Source organism: Salmo salar, chromosome ssa06 (assembly GCF_905237065.1).
Source record: "Salmo salar chromosome ssa06, Ssal_v3.1, whole genome shotgun sequence".
In the NCBI taxonomy this organism is placed as follows: Eukaryota; Metazoa; Chordata; class Actinopteri; order Salmoniformes; family Salmonidae; genus Salmo; species Salmo salar.
The window spans coordinates 72505067-72525497 of NC_059447.1; the positions used below are offsets into that span (position 1 = coordinate 72505067).

A 20431-nucleotide genomic window follows, 5' to 3' on the forward strand; every position below is an offset into this window, starting at 1 on the left:
GTCAAGAGAGACTACCTAGAATCAGGATGCCTGAAAAGAATTTGCAACGGTAAAAGTATTTTCGTTATGACAGATAATGCGTGTGTGTTTGTGTGAGCATGTGGGTGTGTGTGTGCATATTTGTGCTTGCGAGAATGAGAGACCATTCTGTGTACTTCTGGCCCTTCTTTGTGACACTGTGTTATCAAACCTCCAGACGAGCTTCAAAGCTCTTAAATGCAAGTAAAACTAAATGCATGCTCTTCAACCAATCGCTGTCCACACCTGCCCGTCCGACTAGCATCACTACTCTGGACGGTTCTGACTTTGAATATGGTAAGACTGTAAACTCTCCTTCCAGACTCACATTAAGAATCTCCAATTCAAAATTAAATCTACAATCGGCTTCTTATTTTGCAACAAAGCATCTTTCACTCATGCTGCCAAACATACCCACGTAAAACTTACTATCCTACCGATCCTTGACTTCGGCGATGTCATTTACAAAATAGCCTCCAACACTCTACTCAGCAAATTGGATGCAGTCTATCACAGTGCCATCTGTTTTGTCACCAAAACCCCATATACTATCCACCACTGCGACCTGTATGCTCTCGTTGGCTGGCCCTCGCTTCATATTCGTCGCCAAACCCAGGTCATCCAGGTCATCTATAAGTCTTTGCTAGGTAAAGCCCCGCCTGATCTCAGCTCACTGGTCACCATAGCAACACCCACCCGTAGCACACCCGCTCCAGCAGGTATATTTCACTGGTCATCCCTAAAGCCAACTCCTCCTTTGGCCGCCTTTCCTTCCAGTTCTCTGCTGGCAATGACTGGAACGAATTGCAAAAATCACTGAAGCTGGAGACCTATCTCCCTCACTAACTTTAAGCATCAGCTGTCAGAGCAGCTTACAGATCATTGCACCTGTACATAGATCATCTGTAAATAGCCCACCCAACTACCCAATTTAAAAAAAATTTTTACATTTTACCTTTATTTAACTAGGCAAGTCAGTTAAGAACAAATTCTTATTTTCGTTGGCGGCCTAGGAACAGTGGGTTAACTGCCTTGTTCAGGGGCAGAACGACATATTTTTACCTTGTTAGCTCGGCGATTCGATCTTGCAACCTTCCAGTTACTAGTCCAACGCTCTAACCTCTAGACTACCTGCCGCTACCTCATCCCCATATTGTTTTTGTTTTTTTTGCTCCTTTGCACCCTAGTATCTCTAATTGCACATTCATCTTCTGCACATCTATCATTCCAGAGTTTAATTGCTAAATTGTAATTATTTCGCCACTATGGCCTATTTATTGCCTTACCCTCCTAATCTTACTTCATTTGCACACACTGTATATAGACTTTTCTATTGTGTTATTGATTGTACGTTTGTTTATTCCATGTGTAACTCTGTGTTGTTGGTGTCGCACTGCTTTGCTTTATCTTGGCCAGGTCGCAGTTGTAAATGAGAACTAGTTCTCAACTGGCCTACCTGGTTAAATAAAGGTGAGATAAAAGTGTGTGTCCGTGTGTGCGTCTACCTGAGAAAGCGTTGCTATAGTAACGGGACAGGGTCTGCATGATGTCTTTGGAGTGCTGTGTCCAGGGGGCTATCTTCCGGTAGGTCTTCACCCTGTGGACCAGTTGGGAGCCCCCGTACTGCAGAGACAGGGTGTCCCCATGGTCTTCATACAGCTCCTCAAACAGCCTGAATTGTGTGGGGGGGGGTAAAGATCACACAAGGTCAGAGATATCAACAGCATTTATTAAGTTCTTATGTCAACTTTTAGAAATGTTTAAGTGAGTCTCAGAGGCAAGAGTGGAGTAGGGTTTTACCTAACACAGTCCGTGTCGAACTGCAGCTTGGGCTTGTCAATCATGCCCAGAGCGTAGAGCTGATAGGCCAGAGCACACTTCCCCACCATGAACTGGGCCGTGTTAGTACGGTCCAGGCAGTCCACACAGTTCGTCCTCAACACACCTGTCTGAAGATGGGAGAGGAGAGCTCAAAAACAAAACATTTAAATGTGGGCGCTGATAAAAGACGGGCATCATCTCCACCGTCAGATTTCCATGTCAACAGCCACCGCCTGCTCAGGTGTGTACGATGAGTAATATACCGTACCTGGACACGCCCACTTGAGGTGAGACTTCCCCCAAGATCTCCCCACCTGAGGAAAGAGAAAACTCCTTTAATCAATCAAACACTGAGTATGCTTGTTGTACTTTTATACTCCTGCAATGCACATTGTCTAGAGATGGCACAACTCAAAGTTTCTGAATCTGAACACATTTAGGACTGGTGCATCGAAGAGTAATTCTCCAATGCCACAATGGCATAAAGCACAGTATGATGAAAACCAGAGGAACATCGGCTCTACTACCCATAGCATGTCTTTCCTCTCCAAGATTACCATCCCGTCTACTTTGCTTATCAATTTAGGTCACTCTAGGCTTGCTTCATTGCCAGGTGTATTTAGTCCCTGGCTTGTATGCAAAGCATGACATGCTAATGTCAAATAAATAATTAACCCCTTTTTCTCCCCAATTGTAATCAAATTACAATCTTGTCTCATCGCTGCAACTCCCCAACGGGCTCAAGTCATTTGTCCTCCGAAAAAGCACCGCTTAACCCGGAAGCCAGCCGAACCAATGTGTCGGAGGAAACACTGTTCAACTGACGACGATGTCAGCCTGCAGGCGCCTTGCCCGCCACAAGGAGTCGCTAGAACGCGATGAGCCAAGTAAAGCCCCCCCGGCCAAACCCTCCCCTAACCTGGACGCCGCCCTATGGGACTCACACTCACAGCCGGTTGTGACACAGCCTGGGATTAAACTTGGGTCTGAAGTGATGCCTCAAGCACTGCGATGCATTGCCTCTCACTCATTATGATGGCGCCGACAGAGATGGTCGCCTCGCTTCGAGTTCTTAGGAAACAATGCAGTATTTTGTTTTTTTATGTATTATTTCTTACATTGTTACCCCAGGAAATCTTAAGTCTTATTACATACAGCCAGGAAGAACTCTTGGATATAAGAGCAACGTCAACTTACCAACATTACGACCAGGAATATGACTTTCCAGAAGCGGATCCTCTGTTCGGACCACCACCCAGGACAATGGATCTAATCCCAGTAGGCGATCCAAAACAACGACGGCGCATTAGGGGCAGACGAAGCGGCCACCTGGTCAGGCTCTGTAGACGTGCACGTCACACACCGCTCCCGAGTATACTACTAGCCAATGTCCAGTCTCTTCACAACAAGGTAGATCAAATTCGAGCAAATGCTTCCTTCCACAGAGACATCATAGATTGTAACATTCTCTGTTTCACGGAAACATGGCTCTCTCGGGATATGTTGTCGGAATCGGTTCAGCCACCGGGCTTCTCCATACCGACAGAGATAAACACCTCTCTGGGAAAGGATAGGGCAGGGGGTGTATGCTTTATGATTAACGACTCATGGTGTAATCATAACAACATACAGGAACTCAAGTCCTTCTGCTCACCCGATCTAGAATTCCTTACAATCAAGTGCCAGCATTTTACCTACCAAGAGAATTCTCGTCAGTTATAGTCACAGCTGTGTACATTCCCCCTCAAGCAGACACCAAGATAGCCATCAAGGAATTTCACTGGACTATATGCAAACTGGAAACCATACATCCTGAGGCTGCATTTATTGTAGCTGGGGATATTAACAAAGCAAATTTGAGAACAAGGCTACCTAAATTCAACCAGCATATTGATTGCGCTACGTGCATGTGCAATACCCTCAACCACTGTTACTCTAACTTCCGCGATGCATACAAAGCCCTCCCTTCGACAAATCCGACCACGATGCCATCTTGTTCCTTCCGTCTTATTGGCAGAAACTCAAACAGGATGTACCAGTGACGAGAACCATTCAACGCTGGTCCGACCAATCGGAAGCCATGCTTCAAGATCGTTTTGATCACGCGGAGTGGAATACGTTCCGGTCAGCTTCAAAGAACAACATCGACCTATCCGCTGGCTCGGTGAGTGCTTTTATAAAGAAGTGCATTGGAGATGATGTACCCACTGTGACTATTAACACCTACCCTGACCAGAAACCGTGGATGGATGGCGGCATTCGCGCAAAACTAAAAGTGAGATCCACCGCATTTAACCATGGAAAGAGGTCTGGGAATATGTCTGAATATAAACAGTGTAGCTATTCCCTCTGTAAGGCAATCAAACAAGCGAAATGCCAGTACAGGGACAAGGTGGAGTCGCAATTCAACAGCTCAGACACAAGACGTATGTGGCATGGTCTAAAGGAAATCACAGACTACAAAAAGAAATCCAGCCACGTCACGGACATCGCGCTTTGAAACAAACTAAATACCTTCTTCGCCCGCTTTGAGGACAATACAGTGCCACCATCGTGGCCCGCTAACAAGGACTGCGCCCCCCCCTCTTTCTCCGTGGCTGACGTGAGTAAAACATTTAAACGTGTTAACCGTGGAAAGGCTGTTGGCCCAGGCAGCATCCCTAGCCGCATCCTCAAAGCATGCGCAGACCAGCTGGCTGGTGTGTTTAAGGACATATTCAATCGCTTCCTATCCCAGTCTGTTGTCCCCACATGCTTCAAGATGGCTACCATTGTTCCTGTAACCAACAAGGCAAAGATAACTGAACTAAATTACTACTGCCCCGTAGCACTCACTTCTGTCATCATGAAGTGCTTCGAGAGACTAGTCAAGGATCATATCACCACCTTACTGGCCAAACTAGACCCACTTCAGTTTGCATACCGCCAACAGGTCCACAGACGACGCAATCGCCATCACACTGCACACTGCCCAATCACATCTGGACAAAAGGAATACCTATATAAGAATACTGTTCATTGACTACAGCTCAGCCTTCAACACCATGGTACACTCCATCATCAAGCTGGAGGCCCTGGGTCTCAACCCCGCCCTGTGCAATTGGGTCCTGGACTTTGACGGGCCGCCCCCAGTTGGTGAAGGTAGGAAACAACATCTCCACTTCGCTGACCCTCAACACTGGGGCCCCACAAGGGTGCATGCTCAGCCCCCTCCTGTACTCATTTTTACATTTTACATTTTAGTCATTTAGCAGACGCTCTTATCCAGAGCGACTTACAGTAGTGAATGCATACATTTCCTAATTTTTTTCCCCCGGTACTGGTCCCCCGTGGGAATCGAACCCACAACCCTGGCGTTGCAAACACCATGCTCTACCAACTGAGCCACACGGGACTGTACTCCCTGTTCACCCATGACTGCATGGCCATGCACACCTCCAACTCAATCATCAAGTTTGCAGACGACACAACAGTAGTGGGCTTGATTACCAACAACGACAAGACAGACTACAGGGAGGAGGTGAGGGCACTCGGAGCGTGGCGTCAGCAAAACAACCTCTCACTCAATGTCAACAAAACAAAGGAGATGATCGTGGACTTCAGGAAACAGCAGAGGGAGCACCCCCCTATCCACATTGAAGGGACAGCAGTGGAGAAGGTAGAAAGTTTTAAGTTCCTGGGCGTACACATCACAGAACGAGGCTGAAGAAATGTGGCTTGTCACCCAAAACCCTGACAAACTTTTACAGATGGACAATCAAGAGCATCTTGTCGGGCTGTATCACAGCCTGGTACGGCAACTGCTCCGCCCTAAACCGCAAGGCTCTCCAGAGGGTGGTGCGGTCTGCACAACGCATCACCGGGAGCAAACTACTTGGGGACAAACTACCATGACACCAACTGGCCTTCTTTAGACTAGTTGAGTACTCAACTAGACTAAAGAAGGCCAATTGTATTGCTTCTTTAAGCAGCAGAACAGTTTTCAGCTGTGCTAACATAATTGCAAAATAATTTTCCAATTACCAATTAGCCTTTTAAAATGATAAACTTGGATTAGGTAACACAACGTGCCATTGGAACACAGGAGTGATGGTTGCTGATAATGGGCCTATGTAGATATTCCATAAAAAATCTGCTGTTTCCAGCTACAATAGTCATTTACAACATTAACAATGTCTACATTGTATTTCTGATCAATTTCATGTTATTTTAATGGACAAAAAAAATTGCTTTTCTTTTAAAAACAAGGACATTTCTAAGTGACCCCGAACTTTTTAACGGTAGTGTGTGTGTGTGTGTGTGTGTGTGTGTGTGTGTGTGTGTGTGTGTGTGTGTGTGTGTGTGTGTATGTATATATTTATTTTCTTTTGAATCCCTTTTTTTTTTAAATATATTTTTTCATAATTGTGGTTGTGTAAGAAGGTTAGCCTCCAGACTAGCAGTGAGCCCCACGGGAGTCTCCATATGAGACAACCCAGGGCTAGTAAGAATGTCACATGTCTGGAAGCAAGGAAGAAATAATAAATTAAGAAGTAAATGGAGGAAGACTTTTCATTTGTGACACATCTGGCCTGGACTCAAGTCAACAACCCCCGCCAGAGACGAGAGAGTGGGCGGAAGTGTGTGTGTGTGGTCCACGTGCATGTGTTTCTTAAGCATGAGCACATGTATAAAAGCAAGGGAGTGTGTTTGATAATGTAGCATAACGCTAATAAATACGGCATTAGAAGAATGGCTAGCAGCTTAGGTAACCAGATGGAAATGTCAATGCTTGTGATTAAGATATGCAGATAGTGAGCACTGCGGCCCTTCTTCACACCCTTCTGCTGCTGCATGCTCCGTCATCTACTCTGATAGGTAGGGATACCCTGGCCATGACTATTCAGCAAAAATCCCATCTAACAGACCCATCTATTCCCATTACTGGACATTCATTTATATCAGAAGGAGAAAAAAATAAATGGAATTGCTATTAATGCGTGATTGTAAAATACTGTATGATTAGCTATTTGACGGAGCTTTATAAAAGCCCTCAGAGGGACTTTGTCTAACACATTAAAACAAACGTAGCAATAATCACGATTAAAACCAATTATGACAATTTAACACCAACCCCTGTAAAGAAATCTAGATGGTGGGGTGAGGTAGTTAGAGAGGTATAGGTTGGGGTGTAAAGGGCGCAAGTTTTTACCCCTCTGGCCCTACCCCTCGTCTGGCCTCACCCCTCGTCTGGCCTCACCCCTCGTCTGGCCTCACCCCTCGTCTGGCCTCACCCCTCGTCTGGCCTCACCCCTCGTCTGGCCATCACCCCTCGTCTGGCCTCACCCCTCGTCTGGCCTCACCCCTCGTCTGGCCTCACCCCTCGTCTGGCCTCACCTCTCGTCTGGCCTGTTTGTGTGTACCTCTCGTCTGGCTTGAGGGTGTGTGTGTGTGTGTGTGTGTGTGTGTGTGTGTGTGTGTGTGTGTGTGTGTGTACCTCTCGTCTGGTCTCAGGGTGTGGCAGAAGAAGTCAGAGCGGTTGATGAAGAAGCCGGTCCTCTTGACCACGTTCTCTGCTATCATACTAAGACGGTCCAGCACGTTATACAGCTTACTGAGGGAGGGAGGGAGGGAGGGAGGGAGGGAGGGAGGGAGGGAGGGGGGGGAGGGAGAGAGAGATGAGATCATTATTTGACACATTGGAAAATAATTAACCAAAACACAGAGCAAACTGGAATGTTATTTGGTCCTAAACAGAGAGTACACATTGGCAGAATACCTGACCACTGTGACAGACCCAAAATTAAGGAAAGCTTTGACTATGTACAGACTCAGTGAGCATAGCCTTGCTATTGAGAGAGGCTGCCGTAGGCAGACATGGCTCTCAAGGGAAACAGGCAATGTGCACACTGCCCACAAAATGAGGTGGAAACTGAGCTGCACTTCCTGACCTCCTGCCAAATGTATGACCATATTAGAGATACATATTTCCCTCAGATTACACAGATGCACAAAGAATTTGAAAACAAATTACATTTTTAGAAACTCCCATATCTATTAGGTGAAATACCACAGTGTACCATCACAGCAGCAAGATGTGACCTGTTGCTCCAAAAGCAGCCAGTTTAAATAAAACCATATTTATTTTTTGAACTTCAGCTACATTGAAAAGTTTATATTCTTTTGAAACGTTCTGTCAGTGTAATGTTTACTGTTAATTTATGATTGTTTATTTCACTTCTGTTTATCATCCATTTAATTTGCTTTGGCAATGTAAACACATGTTCCCATGCCAATAAAGCCCCTTAAAGAGAGAGAGAGAGAGAGACAGAGAGAGAGAGAGACAGAGATGGGTAAGGGGCAGGCAGACAGAGATGGGGAAGGGGCAGGCAGACAGAGAGGGGGGGTGGGGCAGGCAGACAGAGGGCGTGGCGGGCAGACAGAGGGCGGGACAGATAGACAGAGGGCGGGGCAGGCAGACAGACAGAGGGCGGGGCAGGCAGACAGACAGAGGGCGGGGCAGGCAGACAGAGAGGGCGGGGCAGGCAGACAGACAGAGGGCGGGGCAGGCAGACAGACGGAGGGGCAGGCAGACAGAGGGCGGGGCAGGCAGACGAGGCGGGGCAGGCAGACGGCGGGGCAGGCGGGCAGACAGACAGAGGGCGGGGCAGGCAGGCAGACGGAGGGCGGGGCAGGCAGACGGAGGGCGGGGCAGGCAGACGGAGGGCGGGGCGGGGCAGGCAGACGGAGGGCGGGGCAGGCAGACGGAGGGCGGGGCAGGCAGACGGAGGGCGGGGCAGGCAGACGGAGGGCGGGGCAGGCAGACGGAGGGCGGGGCAGGCAGACAGGCAGACAGAGGGCGGGGCAGACAGACAGAGGGCGGGGCAGGCAGACGGAGGGCGGGCGGGGCGGACAGACGGAGGGCGGGCGGGGCGGACAGACGGAGGGCGGGCGGGGCGGACAGACGGAGGGCGGGGCGGACAGACGGAGGGCGGGCGGGGCGGACAGACGGAAGGGCGGCGAGGGCGGACAGAGCGGCGGGCGGGGCGGACAGACGGAGGGCGGGCGAAGGCGGACAGACGGAGGGCGGGCGGGGCGGACAGACGGAGGGCGGGCGGGGCGGACAGACGGAGGGCGGGCGGGGCGGACAGACGGAGGGCGGGCGGGGCGGACAGACGGAGGGCGGGCGGGGCGGACAGACGGAGGGCGGGCGGGGCAGACAGACGGAGGGCGGGCGGGGCAGACAGAGGGCGGGGCAGACAGACAGAGAAAACATATGAATGAGTGTTAGGCAACTTAAAAGGTCTCTTTGAAAAATGTTTTCATTGAACTTGAACATTTCTTTCAGGGACAGCAACAATAACTCCTCTACTGTTAAAGTTAGGTCCATTGTTGGTGAGCAAAGTTAGCTTGGGGAGTACCATGCCAGGGAAAATGAATAAGGGAAAAGATGTGATCTTCAGAGCGTTTCCATAGCTGCAGTGATGGATAACCCCAGGACTTTGTGGTTAATGTACTTTGGCCCATGAAATATATAGCTCTTCTTGGGTCACATGGGACCATGTGCTGCTGTATGTACTGCATATGACCATGTAGCCTAGAGGTTCCCAAACTAGGGGGTAGATAAGAAAATGGGGTTACGGGACAATTTCCCAAATCCCCACAAAAAATGTACAAATAAATACAAAAAATATTATAATATCGTCTTTGTATCTCAAAATTTTTAAGTGGTTAACCTTAAAAATCTAAAACGAAAATGATTATACTCCAAAACTCCCTAGCTTATGCTCTCCAAATGAATGTTATCTGTGAGGACCGAGATGCCCATGCATTGACTTTTGTTCGCTATAAACGTTGCGGGCGGCTATTCACCAGGACATATTGTTCTGTCTCTCGATTCCCGAGCATGAAGCGGCCCAGGGGATGTTCAGTGTGCTGCGTGGCTATATTGACGAAAAACAGATTCCATATGGGATCGAATGATGGGCTTTTGCACAGATGGAGCTCCATCTATCATGGGACGGCGGGCATGCCTCCGCACTCTAGTTGTGAATGTGATTTTTCGCATTGAGAGAGGAGCGTTTGTCATTCACAATGGATGTAAAAACAACTGACTTGGTTGACCTTCTGTGTAATGAAAATAACAGAACACAGCATCAGCAAGTGTCCCACATGAGTGATGACTGCTCACCAACCCTTGGAAGGGCACTTTGGGACCTACTTCCCAAGACAACTGGTACCTCGGAATGAAAAGAGCGCCAACTGGGAAAATTAGCTTTGAACAGTCATGTAACTCAGCCCTCTTTCTAGAGCTCAGACTTTCCGACCTGAAGATCAGTAACGTCAGGATTCAACCTCGTATTTTTCTTAGTTCCCAGTTGTCTTGAAAGCACCATAAAAGTCATGGTAGGCTACCCTTCGCCAGCTCATATCTGTGTGAAGCTGGATCCAGTGCTCGTCTGCATTAAAATCAAATATCCATCCAGGTTGGATGTGACAGCAGAGATGAGGTGCGTACTGTCGATCACGCCCCCTGACTTTGAGAAGCTCCGACGCGACACGCATCAAACACACCCATCTCCTTAGTGGTGGCGAGATATGAGACATTATACGTCAGTATAACTTGCGATTGACTATCATAGTCCCACATTAAGTAAACATTGGTTGTTAATTACAACAACAAAAAATTCACATGGGTGGGGTCGCGAGACTTTTCAGATATCAAAATAGGGTTGTGGGCCCAAAACGTTTGGGAACCATTAAGTGTTCTGAGATGTTGACTTAGGTTGCTGGGACAATACTTTGTACCTCTGGCTCTTACAGAACACGATGCTGGTGTAAGCTAAAGCAGCCGGTATGAGTAGGATGAAGTCGCAACCAAACACTGATCTTAGGCATTTCCCCTTTAATGGTTAAGGATAGGGTTTGGGTGAGCTGATCCTAGATCTGTACCTCTTGGTGTATCGGGCCATGTCCCAGGCGATGTAGTCGATGCAGTGTTCTGGAGGGAGGAACTGGTTGAGGTTGATTACAGCTGGGAAGAGCTCCTCACTGAGGATCTTCTCATGCTTTCTCTTCTCTCTTTTCTACACACAGACACGGAGACACACACACATCATCAGCGTTACTCATTTACACTGCAGGAAAGGTCTCTGATTTATGAGAAAAGGCATGAAAGTCTATGGTAATTTCATAATTTTTGTCTCGGCAAAATTTCGCCTGCAACGGTACCACCTTAATGCACATAACGTTTTTTTAACATCTCAATCCGTTAACTACATACAGATGTAAGCTCTTAATTTGAGCCAGTTTGCTAAAGCAGGAAAATAGTTCTGCAGCAACAGGAAATGTGAATTATGTGGATTATAATTAATGGACTTTTTGTAGGGGTCGATACATTTTTCGTTAGGGCAAAGTTATGTCTGAAATGTCAAAGTGGAAATTCAAATACACTACAAGTTTGCATTTCCTGTTGTGCAGGAAAATTCTCAGCAACAAAAGAATGATCAAAGTAAGATCCTACATCTGTAACTAAAATCAGATGGAGCTACCTTAGGAGAGAACTATTTCCAGACACTTAAAACTAGTGAGTCACAACCGACCAACCAACCATTAATGCCCGTTCACCCACAGGAGCAGTGTGTGTGCATGTACATGTGCACGCATTAGTCATCACCTCTTCTCTCCAACGCACACACACACACACACACACACACACACACACACACACACACACACACACACACACACACACACACACACACACACACACACAGTACTCCTAGCTCTGCATTGACATCAGCTAATCATGTCTACAGCAGCCAAACTATGTCTGTCTACCAGATCTTCAGTCCCTCTCTACGAAACGTTCTCTCAAAACACACTCTCCCTCACATATGCTGGCTACTTAGTGAGCACTGTCAGTTCCTATTCATTCTGTTTGAAGCCAAGAGAGTCTACCCCTGCATCCCTGCATCCGAGCCCCCTGCTGTTCCTCCTGCCATCTCTCCTAAAGATCACCCCGGTCGCTAGACCTTCAACAACCTTTTAACCACTTATCTACAAAACACACACACGCCTCTATCAGTGTCACAGCACTGGCCAAACGGCCAGTTAATAACCAGCCATTAACCACTGCCAGGCTCTCTCTCACAGCATGGCATCAAAACACACACACAGACACGTGCCAAACAAAGTATCATGCATACACGCACACAACTGCAAACACACTCATCATATGCCAGCATACCATGCATGCAGTGCAGTACAGTACATGCTCTGCACACACAGATGGGAATCTTGCAAAATGCATGCACATGAATACACACCTGCAAAAGAGAGTGTGGCAAGGCATGACAGAGGCTCTTGCTGTGACAAATGAACGTGGTTAAATGTGTCTCTGCACAAATGAGGGAATTTCCCAGTTAAGAGAAATGGATCCTGATGAGTGACACACCCCCACCTACCCATCACTGGCCAACACAAATCACTCCTACGTTGCAATAGTCTATGGTGACTTTTTCGATTTCTGCTTGTGAGTGAGATAGTGAGTGGGGGGGACTAAGGGGGGAGCACCCTACCCTCTCCTCCCCTACTGCACATGGCCGAGCTTGTGCAGGCAACGGAGGGCTGTGATTGGCTATCCCTCTCCTCATTCCCTTGTGAGTGACATGCACAGGACACCCGAGCTTAGCAGAGCAGTAAGAAGGGGGGGGGTTCACAACACTGTGTGAAGAGAGTGTGTGCGTGCATTAGTGCATTTAAGGTGGTTCTTCAACAGCTTGTAATCACTAGCCCCAAACCAGTTTCATCTCTCGAGTCCCTCTTTTATCACTCCATCTGTCAGAGTAACCACAACAACTGTTCTTCTCCAATGTATTGACAAAGCTAGGGAGTTAGCCGAAACCTTCACTAGCTAATTAAACCAACACACCAGGCTATTGTCCAATCACATGAAGGTGTGATTCCAGGAATCCTGCTGGTTTCTAAGAAAAATCCTCAAGTGAAATTCTCAGTCATTTGGATGTGTCTGTCAACACTTCATTATGGTCATGTTGGATATTACATCTCTCCCTCTCTCCTTGTTTTCTCCCCCACAGGGACATCTGACACCGGAGAATGTTTTTTTTTCTTCACCAAAAGCTTATTTAATGCCTTCTTTAGTATAAATATGTTAATTGTAACATTGCAGTAATATAATGCTTGGAAAACAGCACAATGGGGCCATACTTGCGAACATTAAATATATTTTTTGTTAAACCTGGACCCGTCTCAAAACGAGCATCAGCCAGATACAATCGTCGACATAGTTGCACATGATAGAATGCTACATTGTAGCTGGTCCCATCAGATAACCTGGCACACGTTAGCCCTATGCTAACCTCACCAGCTGACAATGATTATATCCGATAAGTTCTGCATCAGCTACGATTGTATTTGGCTGATGCATATTTTGAGACAGAGGTCCAGGTTGAATTTAAAATGATTAGTACATTTTTATGTTTGCAAGTATGGCCCCAATAGTTTCCAACCCACTTTACAGAACCGAGAACAACAAGAACCAGGAATAATTACTTCACAGAAAGAGAGGACAACAGCCTGGCTGATTGAGTCAGAAGTGCTTGTATAACCATTCACTTCAGCGCTCTCCTCTCTGGCAGTATCACCACAAGCTGCTTGCCCTGAATTCTGTCACTAGGTCTTTAACTTTGAAGTCAGAGCAGCAACAGAATGGCAACTAATGGATGGCTTGCCAGTCAAGTCCTCTCACTACTACTGGAGTGAGCTACACTACCGGCTACACCAGGGGGTTTAGAACACCTACTCATTGAAGGGTTTTTCTTCATTTTTACTATTTTCTACATTGTAAAATAATAATGAAGACATCAAATCTATGAAATAGCACACATGGAATCACGTAGTAACCAAAAAAGTTAAACAAATCAAAATATATTTTATATTTGAGATTCTTCAAATAGCCACCCTTTGTCTTGATGACAGCTTTGCACACTCTTGGCATTCTCTCAACCAGCTTCACCTGGAATGCTTTTCCAACAGTCTTGAAGGAGTTCCCACAAATGCTGAGCACTTGTTGCCTGCTTTTCCTTCACTATGCGGTCCAACTCTGCCAAAACCATCTCAATTGGGTTAAAGTCAGGTGATTGTGGAGGCCAGGTCATCTGATGTAGCACTCCATCACTCTCCTTCTTGGTCAAATAGCCCTTACACAGCCTGGAGGTGTGTTTTGGGTCATTGTCCTGTTGAAAAACAAATGATAGTGCCACTAACCTCAAACCAGATGGGATAGCATTCCCTGTGGCTCAGTTTGTAGAGCATGGTGTTTGCAACGCCAGCATGGTGTGTGCAATGCCAGGGTTGTGGGTTTGATTCCCACGGGGGGCCAGTACAAAAAAAAAAATGTATGCATTCACTACTGTAAGTCGATCTGGATAAGAGCGTCTGCTAAATGACTAAAATGTAAAATGTAAATAGCATATCGCTGCAGAATGCTGTGGTAGCCATGATGGTTAAGTGTGCCTTGAATTCTAAATAAATCACAGACCGTGTCACCAGCAAAGCACCCCCACACCATACCACAACCTCCTCCATGCTTTACGGTGGGAAATACACATGCAGAGATCATCCGTTCACCCACACCGCATCTCACAAAGACGGTTGGAACCAAAAACCTCTAATTTGGACTCCAGACCAAATTTCCACCGGTCTAATATCCATTGCTCGTGTTTCTTGGCCCAAACAAGTCTCTTCTTATTATTGGTATCCTTTAGTAGTAGTTTCTTTGCAGCAATTCAACCATGAAGGCCTGATTCACACAGTCTCCTCTGAACAGTTGATGTTGAGATGTGTCTGTTACTAGAACCCTGTGAAGCATTTATTTGGGCTGCAACTTCTGAGGCTGGTAACTCTAATGAACTTATCCTGTGCAGCAGAGCAACTCTGGGTCTTCCATTCCTGTGGCAGTCCTCATGAGAGCCAGTTTCATCATAGCGCTTGATGGTTTTGTGACTGCTCTTGAAGAAACTTTCAAAGTTCTTGAAATGTTCCTTATTGACTGACCTTCATGTCTTAAAGTAACAATGGGCTGTTGTTTCTCTTTGCTTACTTTGAGCTGTTCTTGCCATAACATGGACTTGGTCTTTAACCAAATAGTGCCATCATCTGTATACCACCCCTAACTTGTCACAACACAACTGATTGGCTCAAACGCATTAAGGAAAGAAATTCCACAAATTAACTTTTAACAAGGCACACCTGTTAATTGAAATGCATTCCAGGTGACTACCTCATGAAGCTGGTTGAGAAAATGCCAAGAGTGTGCAAGCTGTCACCAAGGCAAAGGGTGGCTATTTGAAGAATCTCAAATATAAAATATATTTTGATTTGTTTCACTTCTTTGGGAACGGGGGGCAGTATTGAGTAGCTTGGATGAATAAGGTGCCCAGAGTAAAATGCCTGCTACTCAAGCCCAGAAGCTAAGATATGCATATTAATATGAGTTTTGTAGTTTTTGAAGTGATTGCCTATCCAATATACAGTGTAAATTTGGTCAGATTGCACTTCCTAAGGCTTCCACTAGATGTCAACAGTCTTTAGAACGTTGTTTCAGGCTTCTATTGTAAAAGGGGAGCGAATAAGAGCTGTTTGAACCAGTGGTCTGGCTGAAAGCCTTTAGTTTAGTCACACACGCAGCCCTGAGCCCGAGCTCCGTTCCCTTTCATTTCTAAAGACAAAGGAATTGTCCAGTTGGAATATTATTGAAGATTTATGATAAAAACATCCTAAAGATTGATTCTACACATCGTTTGACATGTTTCTACAAACTGTAATGGAACTTTTTGGACTTTTCGTCTGGACTTAGTGCCCACGCCTTGTGCATTTGGAATAGTGAACTAAACGCGCGAACAAAAAGGAGGTATTTGGACATAAAGATTAACTTTATCGAACAAATCGAACATTTATTATGGAACAGGGATTCCTGGGAGTGCATTCCGATGAAGATCATCAAAGGTAAGTGAATATTTATAACACTATTTCTGACTTTTGTTGACACCACAACATGGCTGGTATCTGTATGGCTTGTTTTGGTGGCTGAGCGCTGTACTCAGATTATCGCATGGTGTTTTCACCGTAAAGCCTTTTTGATATCTGACACAGCGGTTTCATTAAGGAGAAGTTTATCTATAGTCCTATGCATAACACTTGTATCTTTCATCAAAGTTTATGATGAGTATTTCTGTAAATTGATGTGGCTCTCTGCCAAATCACCGGATATTTTGGAGGCAGGAGGCAAGAGATTTTTGGATATAAATATGAACTTTATCTAACAAAACATACATGTATTGTGTAACATGAAGTCCTTTGAGTGCCATCTGATGAAGATCATCAAAGGTTAGTAATTAATTTTCTCTATTTCTGCTTTTTGTGACTCCTCTCTTTGGCTGGAAAATGGCTGTATGTTTTTTTGTGACTAGGCGCTGACCTAACATAATCCTATGGTTTGCTTTCGCCGTAAAGCCTTTTTGAAATCAGACACTGTGGCTGGATTAACAAGAAGTTTATCTTTAAAATGGTTTATAGTACTTGTATGTTTGAGGAATTGTAATTATGAGATTTCTGTTGTTTTGAATTCGGCGCCCTGCAATTTCACTGGCTGTTGTCGAGGTGGGACGTGTCCCACATATCCCAGAGCGTTTAATACTTTTTTGGTTACTACATGATTCCATATGGGTTATTTCATAGTTTTGGTGTCTTCACTATTATTCTACAATGTAGAAAATAGCAAAAATAAAGAAAAACCCTTGAATGAGTAGGTGTTCTAAAACTTTTGACCGGTAGTGTATATACACGCCAAGGTGAAACTAGTGTCACTCATTGTGTTGTGTGCAGAGATCAATAAGACAGAATTGTAATTTGAATATACTGTGATGGGTTCTGACTTATGAACTTGAAATATCCTTGTTCATGGTACTGAGGGAGAGAGGTGAATGAAGAACGTTTACACTCTGTCAGAACATGTTATTGTTAGACATCAGGTATTGTATGGAAAGGAGAAGGGCCACAGTCTGGTTTCAGTTGTTGGGTTGTAATTTGAAATACTAGATACACCAGAAGTTAATGGATATCTGTAGGAGGAATATATATGGTGGGGGTCAATTAAGGTTGGATATGAGCCAGGGGCTTGGAATGTTACTGAGTAAGGGAAAGGCAATCACATGGTTGCAGTCACTGATAAGGGTGGAGAGCTGTGGATTAGTGAGGAATGGGGACCGAGGTCAGGTCAGGTCACATTAAGGGAGAAGGAACAGTTTATTACCCACATCACTTAAACTTCCTGCGTAGCAATGAAGATGATATGTTTAGAGAAAAGGAGGAGACTTCACCTAAAGTTGGGTGTGTGTATATATACATACACACACAATTTGAAGTCGGAGGTTTACATACACTTAGGTTGGAGTCATTAAAACTTGTTTTTCAACCACTCCACAAAGGTCTTGTTAACAAACTATAGTTTTGGCAAGTCTATTAGGACATCTACTTTGTGCATGTCAATAAATTTTTCCAACAATTGTTTACAGACAGATTATTTCCTTTATAAGTTACTGTATCACAATTCCAGTGGGTCAGAAGTTTACATACACTAAGTTGTCTGTGCCTTTAAACAGCTTGGAAAAATCCAGAAAATGATGTCATGGCTTTAGAAGCTTCTGATAGGCTAATTGACATCATTTGAGTCAATTGGAGGTGTACCTGTGGATGTATTTCAAGGCCTACCTTCAAACTCAGTACCTCTTTGCTTGACATCATGGGAAAATCAAAAGAAATCAGCCAAGACATCAGAAAAAAAATTGTAGACCTCCACAAGTCTGGTTCATCCGTGGGAACAATTTCCAAACGCCTGAAGGTACCAAGTTCATCTGTACAAACAATAGTACGCAAGTATAAACACAATGGGACCACGCAGCCATCATACCGCTCAGGAAGGAGACGCGTTCTGTCTCCGAGAGATGAACGTACTTTGGTGTGAAAAGTGCAAATCAATCCCAGAACAACAGCAAAGGACCTTGTGAAGATGCTGGAGGAAACAGGTACAAAAGTATCTATATCCACAGTAAAACGAGTCCTATATCGACATAACCTGAAAGGTCGCTCAGCAAGGAAGAAGCCACCGCTCCAAAACCGCCATAAAAAAGACAGACTACGGTTTGCAACAGCACATGGGGACAAAGATCCTACTTTTTTGAGAAATGTCCTCTGGTCTGATGAAACAAAAATAGAACTGTTTGACCATAATGACCATTGTTATGTTTGGAGGAAAAACATAACAATGGAACCGTGAAGCACGGGGGTGGCAGCATCATGTTGGGGGTGCTTTGCTGCAGGAGAGACTGGTGCACTTCACAAAATAGATGGCATCATGAGGTAGGAAATGTATGTGAATATATTGAAGCAACATCTCAAGACATCAGTCAGGAAGTTAAAGTTTGGTTGCAAATGGGTCTTCCAAATGGACAATGACCCCAAGCATACTTCCAAAGTTGTGGCAAAATGGCTTAATGACAACAAAGTCAAGGTACTGGGGTGGCCATCACAAAGCCCTGACCTCAATCCTATAGAAGATTTGTGGGCAGAACTGAAAAAGCATGTGCAAGCAAGGAGGCCTACAAACCTGACTCAGTTACACCAGCTCTGTCAGGAGGAATGGGCCAAAATTCACCCAGCTTATTGTGGGAAGCTTGTGGAAAGCTACCGGAAATGTTTGACCCATGTTAAACAATTTAAAGGCAATGCTACCAAATACTATTTGAGTGTATGTAAACTTCTGACCCACTGGGAATGTGATGAAAGAAATAAAAGCTGAAATAAATCATTCTCTCTACTATTATTCTGACATTTCACATTCTTACAATAAAGTGGTGATCCTAACTGACCTAAGACAGGGAATTTTTACTAGGATTAAATGTCAGGAATTGTGAAAAACTGAGTTTAAATGTATTTGGCTAAGGTGTATGTAAACTTCCGACTTCAACTGTATATACTACCACTGGTGTGTGTCCAAATTTGAAATTTTTGTTTCCAACCGCCGTCTCTTGTGAGACGCAGAGTAGGTGAACGGATGATCTCCGCATGTATGGTTGCCACCGTGAATCTTGGAGGAGGTGGTGTGATGGTGTGGGGGTGACAGTGTTGATGATTTATTCAGAATTCAAGGCACACTGAACCAGCATGGTTTCCACAGTGATACGCCATCTCATCTGGTTTGTGCTTAATGGGACTATCATTTGTTTTCAACAGGACAATGACCCAACATCTCCTGGCTGCGTAAGGGCTATTTGACCAAGAAGGAGAGTGATGGAGTGCTGCATCAGATGACCTGACCTCCACAATCACCCAACCTCAACCCAATTGAGATGGTTTGGGATGAGTTGGACCGCAGAGAGAAGGAAAAGAAGGCAACAAGTGCTCAGCATATGTGGGAACTCCTTCAAGAAAAGCATTCCAGGTGAAGCTTGTTGAGAGAATGCCAAGAGTGAGCAAAGCTGTAATCAAGGCAAAGGGTGGCTACTTTGAAGAATCTAAAATATATTTAGATGTTTTTTAACATGATTCCATATGTGTTATTTCAGAGTTTTGCTGTCTTCACTATTATTCTACAATGTAAAAAATAGCAAAAATAAAGAAAAACCCTTGAATGAGTAGGTGTGTCCAAACATTTGACTGGTACTGTATATACACTACTGTTCAAAAAGTTTGGGGTCACTTAGAAATGTCCTTGTTTTTGAAAGAAAAGCAAAAAAATGTGTCCATTAAAATAACATCAAAATGATCAGAAATACAGTGTAGACATTGTTAATGACTATTGTAGCTGGAAACTGCAGATTTTTTATGGAATATCCACATAGGCGTACAGAGGCCCATTATCAGCAACCATCACTATTGTGTTCCAATGGCACGTTGTGTTAGCTAATCCAAGTTTATAATTTTAAAAGGTTAATTGATCATTAGAAAACCCTTTTGCAATTATGTTAGCACAGCTGAAAACTGTTGTTCTGATTGAAGAAGCAATAAAACTGGACTTCTTTAGACTAGTTGAGTATCAGGAGCATCAGCATTTGTGGGTTCGATTACAGGCTCAAAATGGACAGAAACAAAGTAACTTTCTTCTGAAACTCGTCAGTCTATTCTTGTTCTGAGAAATTAAAGCTATTCCATGCGAGAAATTACCAAGAAACTGAAGATCTTGTACAATGCTATGTACTACTTCTTTCACAGAACAGCGCAAACTGGTTCTAACCACAATAGAAAGAGTGGGAGGCCCCAGTGCACAGCTGAGCAAGAGGACAAGTACATTAGTGTCTCGTTTGAGAAACAGATGCCTCACAAGTCCTCAACTAGCAGCTTCATTAAATAGTACCCACAAAACACCATTCTCAACGTCAACAGTGACGAGGCGACTCCGGGACGCTGGCCTTCTAGGCAGAGAAAGGAAAAGCCATATCTCTGCCTGTGTTCTTTTGCCCATCTTAATCTTTTGTTTTCATTAGCCAGTCTGAGATATGGCTTTTAAGTGACACCAAACTTATTTCCGGGCAAT

At 45.0% G+C, this 20431-nt stretch overlaps 1 protein-coding gene across 1 annotated transcript in view; it reads right to left on the reverse strand.

The window, feature by feature from the left end:
• Window positions 1–20431, reverse strand: part of fig4a (FIG4 phosphoinositide 5-phosphatase a) — a 106184-nt gene that overhangs the window by 53097 nt on the left and 32656 nt on the right. Inside the window, exons 12-16 of the mRNA XM_014205487.2 lie at window positions 10771–10904; window positions 7316–7432; window positions 2108–2153; window positions 1819–1967; window positions 1524–1690 (exon numbers count right to left, since the gene is read on the reverse strand). Coding sequence (XP_014060962.1) covers window positions 1524–1690; window positions 1819–1967; window positions 2108–2153; window positions 7316–7432; window positions 10771–10904 — 613 coding nt within the window. The remainder of the gene's footprint in view (window positions 1–1523; window positions 1691–1818; window positions 1968–2107; window positions 2154–7315; window positions 7433–10770; window positions 10905–20431) is intronic.